Below are 18,602 nucleotides of genomic sequence, written 5' to 3' on the forward strand. Positions count from 1 at the left end.
AGAAGCATAACGAAGGTTATCATAATCGGTTACCCAAGGCCTCCAGTGTAGAACCGATTTGGTCTTTGGATTTGGTAACTAGTTCTGGTCGGTTGAGCCTTAACCGGTCATGGTCAGGCCTGCTGAAACCGGTTATGTGGGCACAGTGAAGGATGTCCATGTGACCATGTCTACTCTCAAGTACTCCTCTGTGGCTCATTTATGTCTTGGAGAATGGGTTTCTGTATTAGCTCTTTTGGGACTTCTTTGAACCAAAATACAGCACTTCTAAATTTATGACTTAGGGTCTGTTTACTTGTGACTTAACGAGCTTACCAGATAAACAGGTTTATTCGCACAACCATTTTAGACTGTTTACTTCAAGCTTATTCCCCAAAACAGGGGCTTATTCGCATAGACCAAAATCATCACTTGTCCACATTAAGCCAACAAAAAAGACCTGCCTACCCTTGTAAAACCTACTCTCTTTTCTCGACAGGTTTGCTCTTCTCCTCCAAAACACTAATCGGCGATTTTGCTGCTGATATTGCTTCCGATTTTGCTGCTCGTTATCCAATCTGCTGATATTGCTCGATTTTGATGCTCTTATGTTCGATTCGCTCGATTTTGATGCTTCCGATTTTGCTGCTCGATTCGGTCTTAGGTTCGATTTTGTATGCTCTGTTTGCTTTAGTACAGTTTCCTTTTTTCCTTTTCTTTGTATGCTCTGTTCGATTTTGTATGCTCGATTTTGCTGCTCGATTCGGTCTTAGGTTCGATTCGGTCTTAGGTTCGATTTTTTGTATGCTCTGTTCGATTTTGCTGCTCGATTCGGTCTTGCTGCTCGATTTATTTTGTATGCTCTGTTTGCTGCTCTGTGTCCTGCTCGGTATATTGTTTGCTGCTTAAACCAGAGGTGCTTAAACCAGTATATTGTTTGCTGCTCGGTTTCCTTTTCTGTGTCCTGCTCGGTTTGTGTTCATTATTTGCTTAAACCAATATATTATTTGTTTCCTTTAGTACAATTTCCTTTTTTATTTTGGGTTTGTTTAACATGGGGTTGTATAACATCAGCTTGTTAATATCCTTCCACTGCTGATTTGGGTTTGTTATACTCAAGGGTAAATTGGTCATTTCTGTTATTCAGACTGTTGATTCAGATAGAAAAGTAAACAGCAACCCAAATTTATCCAAACAGCCAAATTTATCCAGACAGACAAATTTATCCATACAGAACTTAATAAAAAATTTGGTAAACAGCCCCTTAAGGCTTTTTGGTAGATTTTCCATCAAATCTTGTATGAATAAAGCTATCTGTGTGGACTACTTCGTTAGTATAGAATGAAAAGATTTTGGTTTGGGAGTCTTTTCATAGATACAAGAAGCGTGTTGGGAGAGAGATTTGGAAGAAGAGAAAACTTGAAATTCTGCATAAAGGTCCCTCCTAGAATCTTGCTGAATAAACCAATTTCTATATCATTAAGCCACTATCAAGTTGACCAAATAAGCCGAGTATAAGCTGCTAATAACAAACATGCTCTTTCTTACCTAGAGCAGAATGGCACACTTAAATTCAGGCACCCTAAGAAAATATGAAGTGACGATTTGGGGGATACAACAGTACTTAACCTTTTTGGTAGTATTTAGAATAAACTAACAGGAATAACTGTGAAGTAATCAAATCCACTTGTGTTTTGTATATTGAAAGGAAAGGTCAAAATTACCATTTGCAGCTCCACCTGGGTTGTTGCTACAACCCGCCAAGGGTTTGCAACAATTAGAACACACAAGTATTCATATATCAACTCTTAGCTCACAAATATATAAGTTTGAACTCCAAAAAAGGAATAAGGCATCACCTTATCAAGCTTTTACAACATCTGCTGACTGTTGACTATCTGATGTCTTTGGTGGGACCTGCAGTTGACCATCTGCTGATGTTGCCGTTCCTCCTTGCTTTTCTTCTAAACCTGCTGATGGTTCGGTTGGCACACACGGCCGCCAAATGGTTTCATTGCCGACATCCATCAGAGCAATGCCCTTGCAAGTCAATTCACTCCTAATCTGATCACCTAGCTTGAAATTCTTGTTCTTCCTAGCTAATGCTCTTTCTTCGATACGTTGAAATATGTCCTCTTCACTTATCTCTGCTCTCTTTAGTGCTTTCTCTTTTAGTTGCATCAAAACCTACAAATACCAAGTTTCATTATCAAAAAAATTTGTGTCTGCTTAAAATCTAGGGGAAAAAAGGCACAAATAGCCATTTCTCCCAACCAACTTTACCTCCTGGCAATCTCTCCCACTTTTTCAAAAAAGTCACCTCCTCAACTTGCGGAGGGGGCAAAAATAAAAATAAAACAAGTTCTGTGTGAGGTGGGCATGCCCTTGAGGTGGTTCCACAAGTGAAGGTTGAATGAGAGTTCCGCAAGTGGGTCCATGAGAGGTGGTCCCATGTGAGTTCCGCAAGTGGGCATGCATCTTTTAACTTATTAATGCCCCTCCGTTAGTTAAGGAATGGTTACTTGCAGAGGTGGTGACTTTTTTGAAATCTTGGGAGAGAAATGGCTGAGATACATTTGGTCAGCTGAAAAGGCTATTTGTGCCATTTTCCTTAAAATCTAAAAGTTAAAATGCAACAAAGTTGTTTAATTCCTATTTAGTGTAACGAATAATTCTTTTTTTCACAATTAATGTAATAAAAGTTCCAGATTTTCCTATTTTATACCCATTTTAACAGGTGATCTTGTAAAATTTGATAACGTGGATACCCGTTTACAAAAAGGTTATAGTGAAGTGGAGGATAAACTTGACATCCACGTCATGAAATGTTACAAGAGCAGCAGGTTACAGTCAAAATGAGTAAAAAAATAGGAAATTTTGAAACTTCGTTAAATTAATTGCTCAATTCCAAAAGCAAGGAAACCCTGCAGCTACCTCAGTGTATTTTGAGCTCGAAAGCAGTCCTAGCACGTCCAAAACATCTCGCACTTCTTTCTCTAGCTCGATAAGAGACTGAATGTTCGACAGCTTCTGTGGTTTTTGAAGCTTTTTCTGCAGATCCATAAAAAGATACAAAATTTGATACACGTGTCAGCAACAGGGAAGTGGGGTTACAATTTGCAAGACTATTCAAAATTCTAACCTTGAGCAGGCTCAAAATTTTGTTCAGCAATCGTAATGCATCTTGAAGGGCCGCGTTCAGAATAGAAGGTGTGTGCAAATCGTCAGACATCTTCTCTTCAAAGTGACTTTGCAGATTCTTGATGCACTTTTTGGCATCATCAGTAATGGGATACTTCTTGCCACTAGAAACAGCCCCATCCTTTTGGCTTCCTTCTTGGAATTGTGAGATAGCACTCTCACAATCTTCCAGGGTCTACCAACAAAAAGCAATTTTAAGACATTTCTCAGTATATAACAAATCAACAAATAGAAGTTATTAGTATATACATATATATTTATATATATGTGTGTGTGTGTGTGTGTGGTACTTTTACAGCTCCAAACATTTCCACCTGATATATGTAAAAGACAGCCTCTGAGGATATCTCAATCTGACCAATTGAGTAATTGACTGGGGATCGATAATGTGTTCCCATCAAGAAATGCCTCAAGGCAAGTGGGTGATATAGTTTAGTCACCTGGAAAAGTTTATTAGAATCAGTACCATTGAACCTGACCTACAATATATAATCTCGTAACAAAGGGATACCCTCCAAATATAATATTTCTTCATTTCTTTGCTTCAAAGAAAGTAAGGATATGAACTCTTTTGTGTAATGAACTACATAAATCATGAATGAGATCACATGCATATACCTCACGAATAGTAAAAAAGTTCCCAACTGATTTTGACATTTTTTCATCATTTGCAGTGACAAAACCATTATGCATCCAGTAACTTATATTGCTATTTGGACAGGCAGCGCAACTCTGGGCAATCTCATTCTCATGATGCGGAAAGATTAGATCCATCCCACCTCCATGAATATCAAATTTCTCTGTCAAATAAGCAGCACTCATTGCACTGCACTCAATGTGCCATCCTGGTCTTCCAGGACCCCATGGGCTTTCCCAACTGATCTCCCCTGGCTTAGCAGCCTGAACATGCATATATGTGACCTATGTGAGACGTTTGTTGGAACAATTACAGCTCAAGATAAGTTCAAAAGACATCATACCTTCCACAAGGCAAAGTCAGCTGGATTTCTCTTCCTTGAATCAATAGCAATCCGCTCACCAGCTCTATTGTCCTCCAGCTTTCGTCCTGATAACCGCCCATAACTGGGAAAATTATCAACAGAAAAATAGACATCCCCATCAACAGCGTAAGCACAATTTTTGCTAATTATCTGCATAGAATACACAAAAATCAGTGTGAAAGTGTGCATCTCTTAAGCTGTTTTATCATTGAATGAGGATTATGCATTTTTTAGATCCATCTAAACAACAAGAATGGATTAAAAACCTTTGAATCAACCATGCTAGGAACATTAACTCCATTCAAGTATAGATGCTTCATTGTATTGTACACAAGACCATGTGAAAACAAAGCAGAAAGATTTGACATTATAAGAGGAAAGGAGAAGCAGAAGAAAGTGTGTGTGTGCGTGTGTATGGTACATGAGCATGTGTGCAACTATGATTATCCCTATAATCCAAAAAAATCATGCAAAAAGCACCTTTTCTATCATATCCCTTATTTGATCCATATGATCTGAAACACGCGGTTGCTCATTAGGGGGTAAGCACTGTAGATCAGCCATATCAATCAGAAACTCTTCGCAAAACCGACCACTCAAAGCTAACGGGTCCTCCCCAATCTCATTGGCTCTTTTAATAATCTGCATGACAATAATCCAAAATTACTATGCCACACTTATGATGAGATGGAAAGTAGCAAAACTCAATTTGATGTCACCATGAACTTGAAACATACATGTCAAATGAAAAGAGAAGTCTACCTGCATCATATTGCCTATTTATAGCTTAATTTTATTGTTGTGACATTATTACCGAGAGACGAAATATAAATTTTCCTAGCTTCATAAAAGAAGTACCAAAGTGCACCAACTTGGGCCAAATACGTGGACTTGAAAAAGTACTAGATGCTGATCCATGCTTATAACAATCACAAAAGTTGGGTCAATGAGAAATCAACAAAAACTTAGAGATATATAGATATAGGAGAACTTTGACTTATGGGAACTTAACCTTTCCACAAGTCAAAGTATTAAAAAAATGTACAAGATAGATAAACAATGGGATACAATGTAAACAGTTAAATTATAACACATACAAATGAGATGTTACAAACACTATAGGTGTTGTGTTGAACTATAGTCCTATAGGATCTAAAGACACCAATAACAATCAAACAGGTAGATATGAGCAAATGAAGCCACCTCTACTGTAAAATATGATTGGAAGACAACAACTAATGATTCTTTACTCTATAATGTCTATGGAGTAAAAGGAAATTATAAAACATAGTTAGAGGCAAAGGACTTGCTATTGTAAGCTTTTTTTGAATTCTTCTAATTGGTTGCTTGATCCATCCCCATGATATTACAGGCTAGAAGGTACAGAAGCTCATTACAAGGAGAGGATCAACCTTAACAAGTAACATATCATTATATTTTATCAAATGAACCAACATTCGCAGCTATCCCAGTCATAGGAAACTGTGCTTACCTCATCATGTATATGATCATGCTTTAGGAAAGAAAATCTGCATCTACTTCTACATGTCTATCAAACTGAAGATACCATCTAAAAATTTTATGTAAATTATGTTATGTTAAGTTGCTATTGATGAGGCCTCGTTCATGCCTCAATTTATCTTTGATTATTTGCTACACAGTTTTTAGTCAAACAACAAGATATTAACTTTCTTAGTTGAACAGTATGACTGGAACATATGTGTCCATGTTTTGCAACAATAATAACACAGTTCGCTGGTTTCCTGTCAGCATTTTGAGATGAATATGTACAGAAGACACTACCAAGAATTTTGAAACAAGAAACCAGCAATCTATCCACATTCCCAACTCACCACAAGGGTGTATACAAACGTAAAAGAAATCCCTTGCTTTCAAGAAATATGTTGAGCAAAGGAAAAGTTGCCCCAAAAAGGTGCAATGCCTATGATTAGATGCTTGAAAGGCCAATCAACCTTTATGTAGTCGAAATGGATATTATCTCATTCTATCTCCGATAAGTGTATACTAATGCCTATATTCATGAGCACATATATTCACACCAGAAGTTACTCTTTACTTGATTAATTTAATTGCACAAAGGGAAGGCATATCTTCACATGGAAGTATAGAACTCGGTCATAAATACCAGGTTAATGGTCTTGGTGTTTTATGGACTGTTTCTTTCTTGTTAAAAGCTGAACAAATTTGAAAAGCACTTCCAAGATTTTATTTGCATTTAACTTTTTGTTGAAATTTTTAATATCAACTGAGTTAAAAGCACAAAGGAAAGGCATATCATGATACAAAACTTAGTGGGAAATACCAGTTTAATAGTCTTGCTGTTTCATGGACAATTGCTTTTTCGCTAAAGGTGAAATAAACTCACTTGCAAATACGTGTGGCTTCTCGAAAATTCTCAAATATCATTTGAAAGTTTCTATAGAAGAAACATGATTAATAAGTTTAATAACTTTTTTTTGGAAATTCTATTCCATAGGGGTAATATCGGACTCAAGATATGGATGTGAAATATATACATCTTTTGAAGACTGATACAAATAACGTTGTCTCCCTGAATACATACACTTATAGGTCTGTGCAGGATAAACTGGAATGAAAGATTGAAGAAATGAGAAAGATGTGAGCGATAATATCTATGTTAGCAAGGAATCAGCCATGTGAGCATAGGCTACACAGAAAAAAATTATAGCAATCACTCTATATAAACAATAATAGGTCCCTAATGTCTATATAACCTAAAGTACTACTATCCTATATCCACTAACTGCTAATTTATTAAAGATAACTTCATCTCTAATGAATATATGATCTCCAAATATTATATTCTTAGAGTTGTCATAATTTCCCTTATCTTCTCCATTAATGACAATGATGATCATACTGTGTATCTCCTCTATGCAGAATCACAGTAATAAAAACATGTAGGTCTTAAAGGTGTTCGGACCCCTGGATGACAACATATGTAGCTTTTTATTGGCTTTCTACATGGCATCTAAAGCACCATTGATTACAAATAAACTGATAACCTTGAAATTACCTATTAATCCTAGAATGGTCTAACCCGAATATTTAACAAGAACAGCGTTTCAATAACAAAGCCTTTGAGAATAGATTTGTTAAAACAAGAATGTTACTAATTATACTAAGTTTTTACCCCAAATTAGTTGCGAAATAGTTATCAAGGGAAAGACTCATGCAATGTTTTTACCTAAGCGCTCGGAGCCAGGAGTCTATAAGATAGGCGATACGATTAAACTGTTACATGTCAGCATTTGCTCATATTTGCGGTTATGTTCTAGTCATCAATCATATCAACTAAATTATTTCTTACTATTACTAATAATATCTAATTGGTTTTAAATACGATTGATCTTTGCATTAATTCTTCAAACAAGTCGCCTATTGATCACCTATGCAACTCAGTGTATATTCAATTGACAATATCTAGGCAGTGTGTCTATAACTATAAAAGCATGTTAAGCTGGCAAGGAAAGAAGAGTAATAAAGTATGTTTATGCATGCTAATGAGTACTTGAAATCTAGCCCCAAGGCCGTAGACATGCCCAAAATAGTACAAAAGATTAAAAAGAGAGATTTGGTGGGATAGAGATAGAGAGAGCAGTGAAATAAATATTCATTCTTCAAAATGTAACAATGGATTAATTTTAGTAAGAACACATAAATGCTGAAAAAAATAAAGAACCATGAGCAAAGATCAATAATGGAAATAAAGCAAAAGGTTGATGGGAATTCATCATAAATAATAATTCAGGGTATGGAAGGCAACATAAACTTTGGGCATCTTACCTTGTCGTCTACGTCAGTGAAGTTCCGCACATACTTAACTTCATATCCCAAATGTTTCAAATACCTTAAAGATGTATAGTATGAGCTGATAAGTGAGAGTATACAAACTAAATAGCATGAAGATACACATTTAAAATCGATTATTTTGCCAGGCTAAAACGATAATAGCAATTTAGCACACAATACAAGATAAGGTAGATATGATGGATCTGATACTAGCTTCAACATACATGAACTTAAAGTTGTCTCAAAAGTGAGAATGTTGATGGACTTCTGGAAGGAGTAGATACACCAACCTAGTGTAGTGTATGCAGTTGCAAACCAATGAATCAATGAAGTACCTTGAAAGATAACTTTTACAATTTTATAAACCTACATTCAATTGTTATCATCTATAAAATGCCATTTAGGATAAGCATTGGCCAAAGAAAATCCTTTTCACCCAAAAACAACAAGGTAAACCCATGCTATCCTCTTCACCAATATGTATAATAAGACATGTGCAATTACATCAAGCTCTAGAATCACAAAGGGTCAATCAATTCAGCAATATGTGGTGCCCTGTATATGTAAAGTCCTGAAAAGGTGCAGTTCTCGGGTAAACGTTGTGAATTCCAAATCAATTCTTTTAGTACATAGAAATTCTCTTGTATGACATATTAACAATGTACTTAGAAACTCCAATTTCATTGGTCGGAATTGGGGCTGAGAAAAATTGGTTCAAGTGGTAAAACTAAATTACCTATAATTTCAGAAACACTGCAACTTTTTCACTCAATTGCTTAACTCATAATACGAAGTTAAATCGGGACGTTATAATCAACTTAAACTCAGGTTACACGTTTCAATCTGGCGTCAAATCCACGCCAAAAAAGAACTGGTGATCAAATGAGCATAATCGCGCACATTGCTCCAACTAGTTCGCGTTAGTCTATGAAATGTGGAGAAAAAGAGAGTTTACATACCGAAAGAGGACATCAAAGGCGACATAAGCACGAGCATGACCAATATGACTGAAGTCGTAAGATGTAACTCCACAAACGTACATGGAGACTTTGCCTGGAACTATGGGGTTGAATTTCTCCTTTTGCTTGGTCATGGAGTTGTAAATCTGAAACTCAAACTCACGTCCTTCGGCCATGTCGTACTCTTTCGATTAGAAATGGCTTTGAGAAGAACCCTAGCGAACCCCTTTCCTTTTTCACCGTTGCAGACCCCCAAAGTAAGGAAAACCTTTGATACTGGAAAGTCAAAACGCCATCGACCTAATTAAGTAGAAAGATTTCTTTAGCATACGGAGATTGCCATAAGTATCTATTTTAACGTTAAAATCGAGTTTTTTAATGCTAAAATCGAGTCAATTTATGTGTTAATAATGTAAAAAATGAGTTTTTATGTTGATGTTTATAGGTTTGTAAATAAACGTTCAATGAACCCTTTAGTGAAAAATTTGTTTATTTAATAAATAAACAAACATGAACAAAAAAAAAATTGTCCATTTAATTAAACGAATGAACATAAACAAAGGTCTTGTTTGTGAATGTTTGTTTATTTATGTTCATTGTTCATTTACTTGCATTCGTTTACGGATGATAATAAATTAAAAATTACTAGAAGAGTACTCACACAATGCAACGAGACATATCTTGATTTTAAATTTTTATTTTATTATTTGTCTCTGTCGATGTTATAATACGATTTTATGTGTTTTTAAAAAAACATTAATTATTTTATTTTTGAATAAAAATATAAATTTGAAGATATCATAAAAATTTGAAAAAAAATATATCAATGTTAAAATCAAATCAACTATTTAAAAGTTCTCATTTTTTATGTAATTTCTTTAATTTGTTTTTTTTTATTATAATTTAATTTAAGTTTAATAATGAAATAATTTATTTTTAGTTTAATTATATAACATTTTATAAAAAAAATTAAATATTATGTTAGAACTCAATGATTATCCTAATTATATTTTAGATTTTTTATATTTAAAATGAGATGTTTATCTTGTATTTGATTATGTTTATCTGCAGTTAGTTACACGAATTCAGATATGGAGCTTTAATAATTTGTACTTATGCACAATCTACTTCTAATCTTGAGTTTTAAGTAATATGCATTAATAAACAGTACTTTATGCATCAAAAGTGGTTTTTAAAAGTTTTTGTCAAATACTTTATAATATAGTATAGATATAATAATTATAATTTTAATAATGATAGAGTAAAGAGTTCATATTTTTTGAAAAAATATAAGGAAAACTAACGGGTTTAATTTTACCCAAACACACGTTTCATTTATATAGTTGTTTGATTGGATGCTTTTTCTCAACCTTTTCGTTTTGAGATGCCTTTTTTTTTCATCCGGCTTAGGGACCGTCTACCAAATGCTTACTCGGGTAAGCATTTATCAAGTCACATTTTTTTACCAGATGAATATGAAAAGGATCAAGAATCTTACCTAGTAAGAGCGAAAGCACGAACCGAAAGTTTTGTCCGGTAAGTAATGACAACGACTCTTACCACGGTCGGCGCTTACCGGGTAAATTGTTACATACGATGTCGTTTTGGTAGACTAAAAATCTTATCCGATAAATAAGATATATAATTGAATGTTACCATTAAACGCTTACGAGGTAAGCGTTTAGGTAAACGACTCCTTACTCTTTCCAACTCATCCCACATTGGTGGAAACTAACAAATTTTGTTACATCATCTATTATATATATATTTGATCCTCACCCCTTAAAAACTCAAGTGATTCACCACTCAAAGTGGTTTGAGCTTAGTTTGTTTAAGTCTATTCGTCTATGTTTGTTTAGCATCTTAATAAACGAAGATAAATGGATACGAACACAAAGAATTTTGTTCGTTTACTGTTTGTGTTCGTTTGTTTGTTCGATTAAGTTAAAGGAACGAACACGAACAAACCTCCGTTCGTGTTCATTCGGTTCATTTACAGGCCTACGACAAACAGCTGCACTTGTGACATTATACCAAAATCGTCATTGATTAGGTGTAAGATTGAAAATTGAAATGCAAAATATATGGATATTTATTGTATATAAATATGATATATTTTAGAAAATATTTTAGTCATAATTTCTTTAAAGTACATAAACGAGTTTTTGTTCTTTATTTATATATTATATTATAAATCATTTAATAAAAACTCTTAAAAACCATCTTTTATACATAAAGTACTTAATACATATAACTTAAAATTCAAGATTACAAGTAAAATTTGTATAAGTACAACTTATTAAGCACCATATTTTAATTCGTGTAACTAATTGTAGATAAATATAATCAAATACATAATAAACTTCTCATTTTAAATATATTTAAAATATAATTAGGATAATCATTGAGTTATAACATAATTACTTCGTCATTAAACCTAAATTAAATTATAATTTAAAAATCAAATTAAAGAAATTACACACACAAAAAATGAGAACTTTTATATTTTTGTTTTTATTTTTATGATATCTTTAAATTTATATTTTTTTTTAAACATTATTGTTTACTCAAAACTACATAAATCCATGTTATAATATCAACGGAGACCAAAAAATAAAACGAAACACTAAAATCGAGATATATTTCGTTGCATTATGCGAACACCCTTTTTTTATTATAATATATTTTTTTTGTTGTTACTTAAAATAGAGAGACTACGGAAAAAAAAAAGTTTAGAGAATTATCTAAAACTTTATGTGAACAAAGATCTTTTTTATTCACTCACACTAATAAATATTGAATTAATATTATTTTGAGAAAATTACACCAAAATGGAACCAACTTTCACCTGATTTCTATTTTGGGGAACCAACTTTCAGCTGATTCTTATTTTGGGGAACCAACTTTTAAAATCGTCATTTTAGGAAACCAACTTGCACCTGATTCCTATTTTGAGGAACCAACTTGCAAAATCGTCATTTTAGGGAACCAACTTGTACCTGATTCCTATTTTGGGGAACCAACTTGCAAAATAATTGTAGAAAAATAACTAAAATTCGTTTTTTTCAAAAATTAATGCAATAAAATCTATTTTTCATTTCAAATCTCGTTTTTTTTAAATTCAGATATCAAATTGAAGATTTTTTTGAAAAAAATCCAAATTACCACGATAAAAATTGTTTTTTACTAATGCAATTAAAAAATCAATTTAATAGAAAAAAATTAATTGATGCAATAAAAAATAAATATTACATATTACATTCAACATTTTTATATCTAACCAATCTGTGTCAATATTAAAGTTTAAATCAAATTTGGCAAATTTAACCAAAAGTTTGATTGAGACCCTTAAATTACCTGTTACATGTTCAACAGATCAACCAGACTCTTAAATAAACAAAAAGTTTGATAGAGACCCCTAAATAATGATTTTAAAAGTTGGTTCCCCAAAATAGGAATCAGGTAAAAGTTGGTTTCATTTTGGTGTAATTTTCTCATTTTTCTATAATTATTTTGCAAGTTGGTTCCTCAAAATAGGAATCAGGTGCAAGTTGGTTCCCCAAAATGGCGATTTTGAAAGTTGGTTCCCCAAAATAGGAATCAGGTGAAAATTGGTTCTCCAAAATGGCGATTTTGAAAGTTGGTTCCCCAAAATATGAATCAGGTGAAAGTTGATTCCATTTTGATGCAATTTTCCCTATTATTTTATATAAAGTTTGTAAGTTTGTTGTAAGTGTATTGTGATATAAAATTATAGAATATTTTAATAATATAATTAATAATGAAGGGGTTGTTTACCAAACTTTTACAGAGTAAGCACTTATCGGCAAAGGTTATCACCATCACTTACCTTATTAGGTGACATTCTCCTATCCAACTGGACTGTTGGTAAGAATGTTTTATTTGGTAAGTGTTTATCGGATAAAAGTTTGTTTCATCACTAACCAGGTAAGATTTTCCGTTCTTGTTACGCTCTTACCAGGTAAGATTCGCGGTATTTGTCATACACACTAGATAAGCGGTTACCGAGTAAGCGTCTGATAAACGTTCCTAAAGTCTCTACAATAGATAATCTTTTGAAATTTAATGTAATTTTTTTGAGATTTTAATTAGTGGTTATTTATTTTAGTGAAATTATAAATAATATGTTAGAGATGCTCTCAATACCATGAACAAATTTAATAAAATAACAAAAAGAAGAATTATAATTAATCTTATATCTAATAACTAGATTTGGGATCACGTGAGACCAGTGACCATCTAAATGACAATGAACCTTCATAACAAAATATTGTGAAGGTTAGCAAAACATTGTGAAGAGAGTTTTTTACCCTCACAATGTTTTGTGTGAACTTTCAATGTTATTTTATGGTCTTATGAGTCTCATAAAAACAAGTTGGTCTCATGTAAATCCAACTTCTGATAATTATCATTGAATTATCGAATATGTAAATTACTAGATAAGGAGTCAACTCAAATAAAGAGGCTAAATATTGTGAGAAGATAAGAATGGTGGGTTAAGAGAATGTTCACATCTAAGTTCTTTGAAAAAATCTGAAAAGGAAAATCTATTAGAATATGCATATATATGAACTAACATTAAAGATTATTCATATATGTTTATATATGCATTTTCAAATGATACACTAAAAACCTCACCATTTTGGTGTTAACCAATAGTGCCTCGCCAATTTTGGCGAGGTAGTGTTCACATGGAAAATATTTTTACACTATTTTATGACGTCCCATTTAGAGTCCTGTTTATAATAAAGGTTTCAAATGGTAGACCAAAGTTGTGAATTTATCATAGGTTTAAGATGTACGTGTTCTTGAAACCATATGCAAACTGGCATAGGAAACCTTGAGAAGACCATCTTTTTCGTGTATATATAGTCTCACCCTAACGGCATCCTTTCATGATCGACATTGTCACCTTGTGCCGTTGTCAAGACTCGCGGTTACTCAACCCTCTGCCCACTGCCCTCTCGAGCCACGGCCACAACCTCTGTCCACTGTGACTCTAACACCTCCGCAGGGTTTTTTTTATTGTTTAAATGTTGAATCTTTATTTTGTTAATTGATTATCTCATTCTTGTTGATTTCTAGACTCTTCGGTGCCATTTACCAAACACTTATCCGGGTAAGCATTTACCAAGTCATATTACTTTACCGGATGAATATGACAATGATTAAAAATCTTACCCGGTAAGAGCGAAGACAAGAAGCGAGAGTTGTACCCGGTAATTGAGGGCAACGACTCTTACCATGGTTAGCGCTTACAGGGATAAATTGTTGCATACGATGCGTTTTGGTGAATAAAATCTTACCGGGTAAGTAAGGGATAGTGTTGAATTTTACTGGTAAGCACTTACCGGGTAAGTGTTTAGGTAAACGGCCCCTTAATCCGCCTCTGATTTTGTGTGCTTAATTGAAGTAGTTGCTGTCTGCCTATGTTTGTATGCTCATATTATAAACATCGGTGTTCTATTCTTATAGTTCATCGTAGGCTTCTAACTTAAAACTGAATTTTCTATGCTGATGAAAACTAACAAGTTGATTGCTATTTGTATGGAAGTCTAAAACTTTGCTTGCTATATATATATATACATGATGTGCACCCACTAAAATTCTTGAATGATGCTTGTAAATCTATCGGTAACGATTATAAACTACTTTTATCGCCGGTCTTGAGATTTTTGGTGCCCACGGCTAAAAGTCCAAATGATGCCCAATTAAAAACATCCAAATGTGGTAATTTACAAATGTCTAGCTTTTTCCTTCGTAGACCGAGAGATCCATTAGTATTTTTTGTTCATAAGTGTGATCTTATAGTTGAGTGTTTGCTTTAAAATAATATGTTAAGGTTTCATTAATCAAGTTGTTATAGCACTTACATTTTCAATCCAAAATTGGTTGAACCAAAATCAACACTCATACCTTTTCAATCCAAGTCTAAACACTTAATTGGTTGGTTCTTCTTCAATTATTTACACTCTACAACATCAATGGCTCATTCCTACTTCACTAATTTTGTCCTCCTAGTTTTAGTCACTTAAGGTGTTTGCTTATGAAATTAGACTCATTTCATGGATTTTACTTAGAAATTGCAAGACGAAACAACCACAAGTCCCAACCGAACTAATGTTGACACTTGACAGAAAACCTAAGTAGGCAATTAGGCATACATTGATACATTCAGTATTAGTATATTACATCTTTCAATTTGTAATGTTGTTTACAAATCACAGAAAACAGGGGAGCAGCCGCACAGGACAACTTCATTTTAAATTTGTAATGTTGTTTAAATTACAGAAAACCTAAGTAGGCAATTAGGCATACATGATACATACAGTATTAAATTTACAGCTTTAAAGCTTAAAAGAAAAACTAAGTATGGAGGGCAACATCATCTAGATTATGAATTAATCAAACAAGAATTAGAAACATAAAAAATAAAGTAAGTAAAGTAAACAGCCCTAACCTCACAAGTATTGAGCGGTCGCCGGTCGCCGGTCGATAGTAGAGAGCGACAGCGACAGCGAGAGCGAGAGGCGAGAGCGAGAGGCGAGACTCGAGAGACGACAGTGGTGATTTGAGATTTCGATTCGTGAATCGTGAGTTCAGAGTGGTGATTTGAGATTTCGATTCTTTGAATCGGTTCGTGAGCGAGGCGGGAGTTGAGGACGAAAGAGAGACCGAGTGTGGGAGGCCATTTGACGGATTGTGGTGGTAAAGATAAGGCCCAAATCAAAACTGAAAGTATTCATGTATATTGGGCTTCATAAATTGGATGCCATTAGGCTTTTTGCTATCCTGGGCCGTCATTCTTTTGGGCCTATGGCCAGTCCGGCCCTGGTCTTATCCGGTAAGCGAGGGCAACGACTCTTACAACGGTAAGCATTTATCGGGTAAATTGTTTCATACGATGCCATTTTGATGGACTAAAATTTTATCCAGTAAGTAAATGATATTGTTTAATTTACCGGTAAACGCTTACCGGGTAAGTATTTGATAAACGGCCCCTAAATATGCCAAAAACTAGGGGTTTGATACTCATATGGTGGTAAATGAAAAAACTAGCCGAATTTTATAAAATTCGTATAAAATTGATCATAATTTTTATATCAACGATTCTTGATTTTTTATGCGATCAAAAATTAATTTTTTTTGTTTCTATGAATTTAGTTTATAGTATTATAAACCCCTCTGTATAGTTTGACAAATATTTGAATTTTGTAACATGTTTAATGTTATAGTAATTTTGTTCCAATTCAGACGATATGAAACATGTCAAGATATGTGTTTAGAAATGTAATGGTGAGATGTTAATATTTGGTTGTTGTTAACACGTAGGCTGTTAAAAGTATATGGATGTGTCAGTTATTGTAACAACTCATCCAACATGGATAGAAAATAAGATTTGTGAGCTTCTTATAAGTTTCAAGTTATGGCATATCAATAATTTCACCATGGTTTTAAGTTAGATTCGAAGTTATTGAGACAACATGTTACTTTTGGCTTTCGGCGCACAAAAGTATTTATTATTAGTATGAATGTGAGAATACTAACCAGTACGTTGGTTTAGTTTTAAAGAGGGAATAAAGCAATACTATTAATAACGACCAATATAGGTCACGAGAGGCTAAATATTGTGCATATATATACAGAGAGAGACGAAAGATTGTGTGAGAATAGGAGTCACAGTGAGAATTGGAAGAAGGGATTTAGACGTTTGATCACTTTCAATTAGGGGTTGTTTGTTTTTTTTTAAATTACATATGAAGTCTGATTCGTTCAGACGTTTGGGTATTAAGAGCGTTTGTTTTATTTCTAAAATAAGAGCTTAACAGCTCTAAATGTCCTCTGAAATTTTAAGTGGTAAACGTATTCCTTAATACCACTTAATCCTAATCCGTCATCTATCAAACAGTTCATATTTTGGGGGATGGAAGAGATTTGTTAGCAAAGATTATTTATCTTTTATATTGTAAAAATATTATTTTATCTTTTATATTGTAAAAATATTATTTTATCTTTTATATTTTTACATTAGTTTGACCGATTCAAATTTCAGACTTCATAAGTAAAAAACAAATAATCTTACCAATCGAAATTTCAGATTTCAGTACCACCTCTTATAAATTAAAAGTGAAATCAGACTTCAGCACATCTTCAAAAACAAACATCATCTTAGTCTTGTTCAAATAGTTCAGATTAAGTCCCAAAATTATTATTAGTCTTTTTTTAATGGTTCATATTAAGTCCCAAAATAACTCATGAATTAGCTTAAAAGAGTATTTCAATTGATATTCAATTATGATTGATTCAATAGTGAAGATCTTTTTTTACCCTTCTTACGATAACTATTATTCTTATATATAACAAATAATCGTATATTATAATTGTTATATGTTAATAAAAATCGTTAAATAATAAAAGAAAATGTTATAATAATAAATATGTTTTTTTATGTTTGTTATAATATGTGTTTGTAAACCACAAGGATGGTGTCTGATTGGTTTGAGTTTGGCTCTAAAGGTCAAAAGTACCAGGAGGTTTCAGGTTCAAATCCAAGGAGAAATAAAAATCTTCTTGTGGCCACGAAGATTCAAATGCGATGAATCCGGACTATCTGCAAAGCAGATAGTCTTTCTGAAATTAGTCGGCTCACATAGCAGGTTGAATATCCAGATTAATAAAAAAAATGTTTGTAGTTGAAATTTTTTATGTGTTGACAAAGAAAACACCTTTCGCGTCTCTTTAATGTTGGAGTTGGCCCAGGGCCCAAAGAATTCAATGTTTAATGAATACAGCAAAGGAAATATCGTAATCATTTAAAAAACATAATTTTATTTGATATTAGAAGATTATTCGTGCAATGTAGTGAGATATAACTTGATTTTAATGTTTTGTTTTATTATTTATTTTTGTCAATATAATACGGTTTTATGTGTTTTTGAGGAAAAAAAATTTATTTTTGAATGAAATATAAATTTGAAAAAAAATATATATTGATATTTACTCATATTAGTATCAAATTAATTATCCAAAAGTTCTTGTTCTTGTAATTTCCTTAGTTCAAAATTTTATGATAATTTAATTTAGGTTTAATAACGAAATAATTTATTTTTGGTTTAATAATATAATCTTTCATAAATGTAATTAAATATTATGTTATAACTCAATAATTATCTTAATTATATTTTATATTTTTTATATTTAAAAAAAAATGTTTATCATGTATTTGATTATGTTTATCTGCAGTTAGTTACATAAATTCAAAAAAAGAGTTTTAATAAGTTGTACCTACACACAATCTATATCTATACTATATTATAAAGCATTTGACAAAAACTCTTAAAAACCATTTTTTTTATGCATGAAGTACTGTWYATTGATACATATTACTTAAAATTCAAGATTACAAATAAATTATGCATAAATACAACTTATTAAAACTCCATGTTTGAATTCGAGTAACTAACTGTGGATAAACATAATCAAATATAGGATAAACATATAATTTTAAAATATAAAAATTCTAAAGTATAATTAGTGATAATTATCAAGTTCTGATAAAATAATTAACTATTATTTTTATAAAAAAGTTATATTATTAAACAAATAT

The 18,602-nt window shown here is 32.7% G+C and overlaps 1 protein-coding gene across 2 annotated transcripts; it reads right to left on the reverse strand.

Annotated features, from left to right (window-relative positions):
* Positions 1-1,648: 1,648 nt before the first annotated feature.
* On the reverse strand, positions 1,649-9,239 carry LOC112523015 (cysteine--tRNA ligase 2, cytoplasmic-like). Of its 2 annotated transcripts, XM_025132432.1 has the most exons (10): positions 8,975-9,239; positions 8,010-8,073; positions 4,662-4,823; positions 4,161-4,331; positions 3,799-4,080; positions 3,495-3,620; positions 3,122-3,355; positions 2,914-3,030; positions 1,839-2,166; positions 1,654-1,729 (listed from the first exon to the last, which is right to left on the reverse strand). In XM_025132432.1, the coding sequence occupies exons 1-9, from the start codon at positions 9,148-9,150 to the stop codon at positions 1,843-1,845; spliced, it is 1,656 nt and encodes a 551-aa protein (XP_024988200.1). In that variant the 5' UTR covers positions 9,151-9,239; the 3' UTR covers positions 1,654-1,729; positions 1,839-1,842. The 2 variants fall into 2 exon arrangements, with proteins under 2 accessions (XP_024988199.1, XP_024988200.1); XM_025132431.1 differs by having other exon boundaries at positions 1,649-2,166.
* Positions 9,240-18,602: the final 9,363 nt, after the last annotated feature.

The sequence above is a fragment of the Cynara cardunculus genome (assembly GCF_001531365.2).
Source record: "Cynara cardunculus var. scolymus isolate 2C chromosome LG 12, CcrdV1, whole genome shotgun sequence".
Classification (NCBI taxonomy): domain Eukaryota; kingdom Viridiplantae; phylum Streptophyta; class Magnoliopsida; order Asterales; family Asteraceae; genus Cynara; species Cynara cardunculus.

Excerpts from the sequence above, each read along its gene's own strand:
- LOC112523015 (XM_025132431.1), bottom strand. The coding sequence starts at position 9,150 with ATGGCCGAAGGACGTGAGTTTGAGTTTCAGATTTACAACTCCATGACC. Across the intron at positions 4,332-4,661 it reads TAAGGGATATGATAGAAAAG|ATAATTAGCAAAAATTGTGC; the intron begins GTGCTTTTTGCA and ends TATTCTATGCAG. Across the intron at positions 2,167-2,913 it reads CGAGCTCAAAATACACTGAG|GTTTTGATGCAACTAAAAGA; the intron begins GTAGCTGCAGGG and ends TGGTATTTGTAG.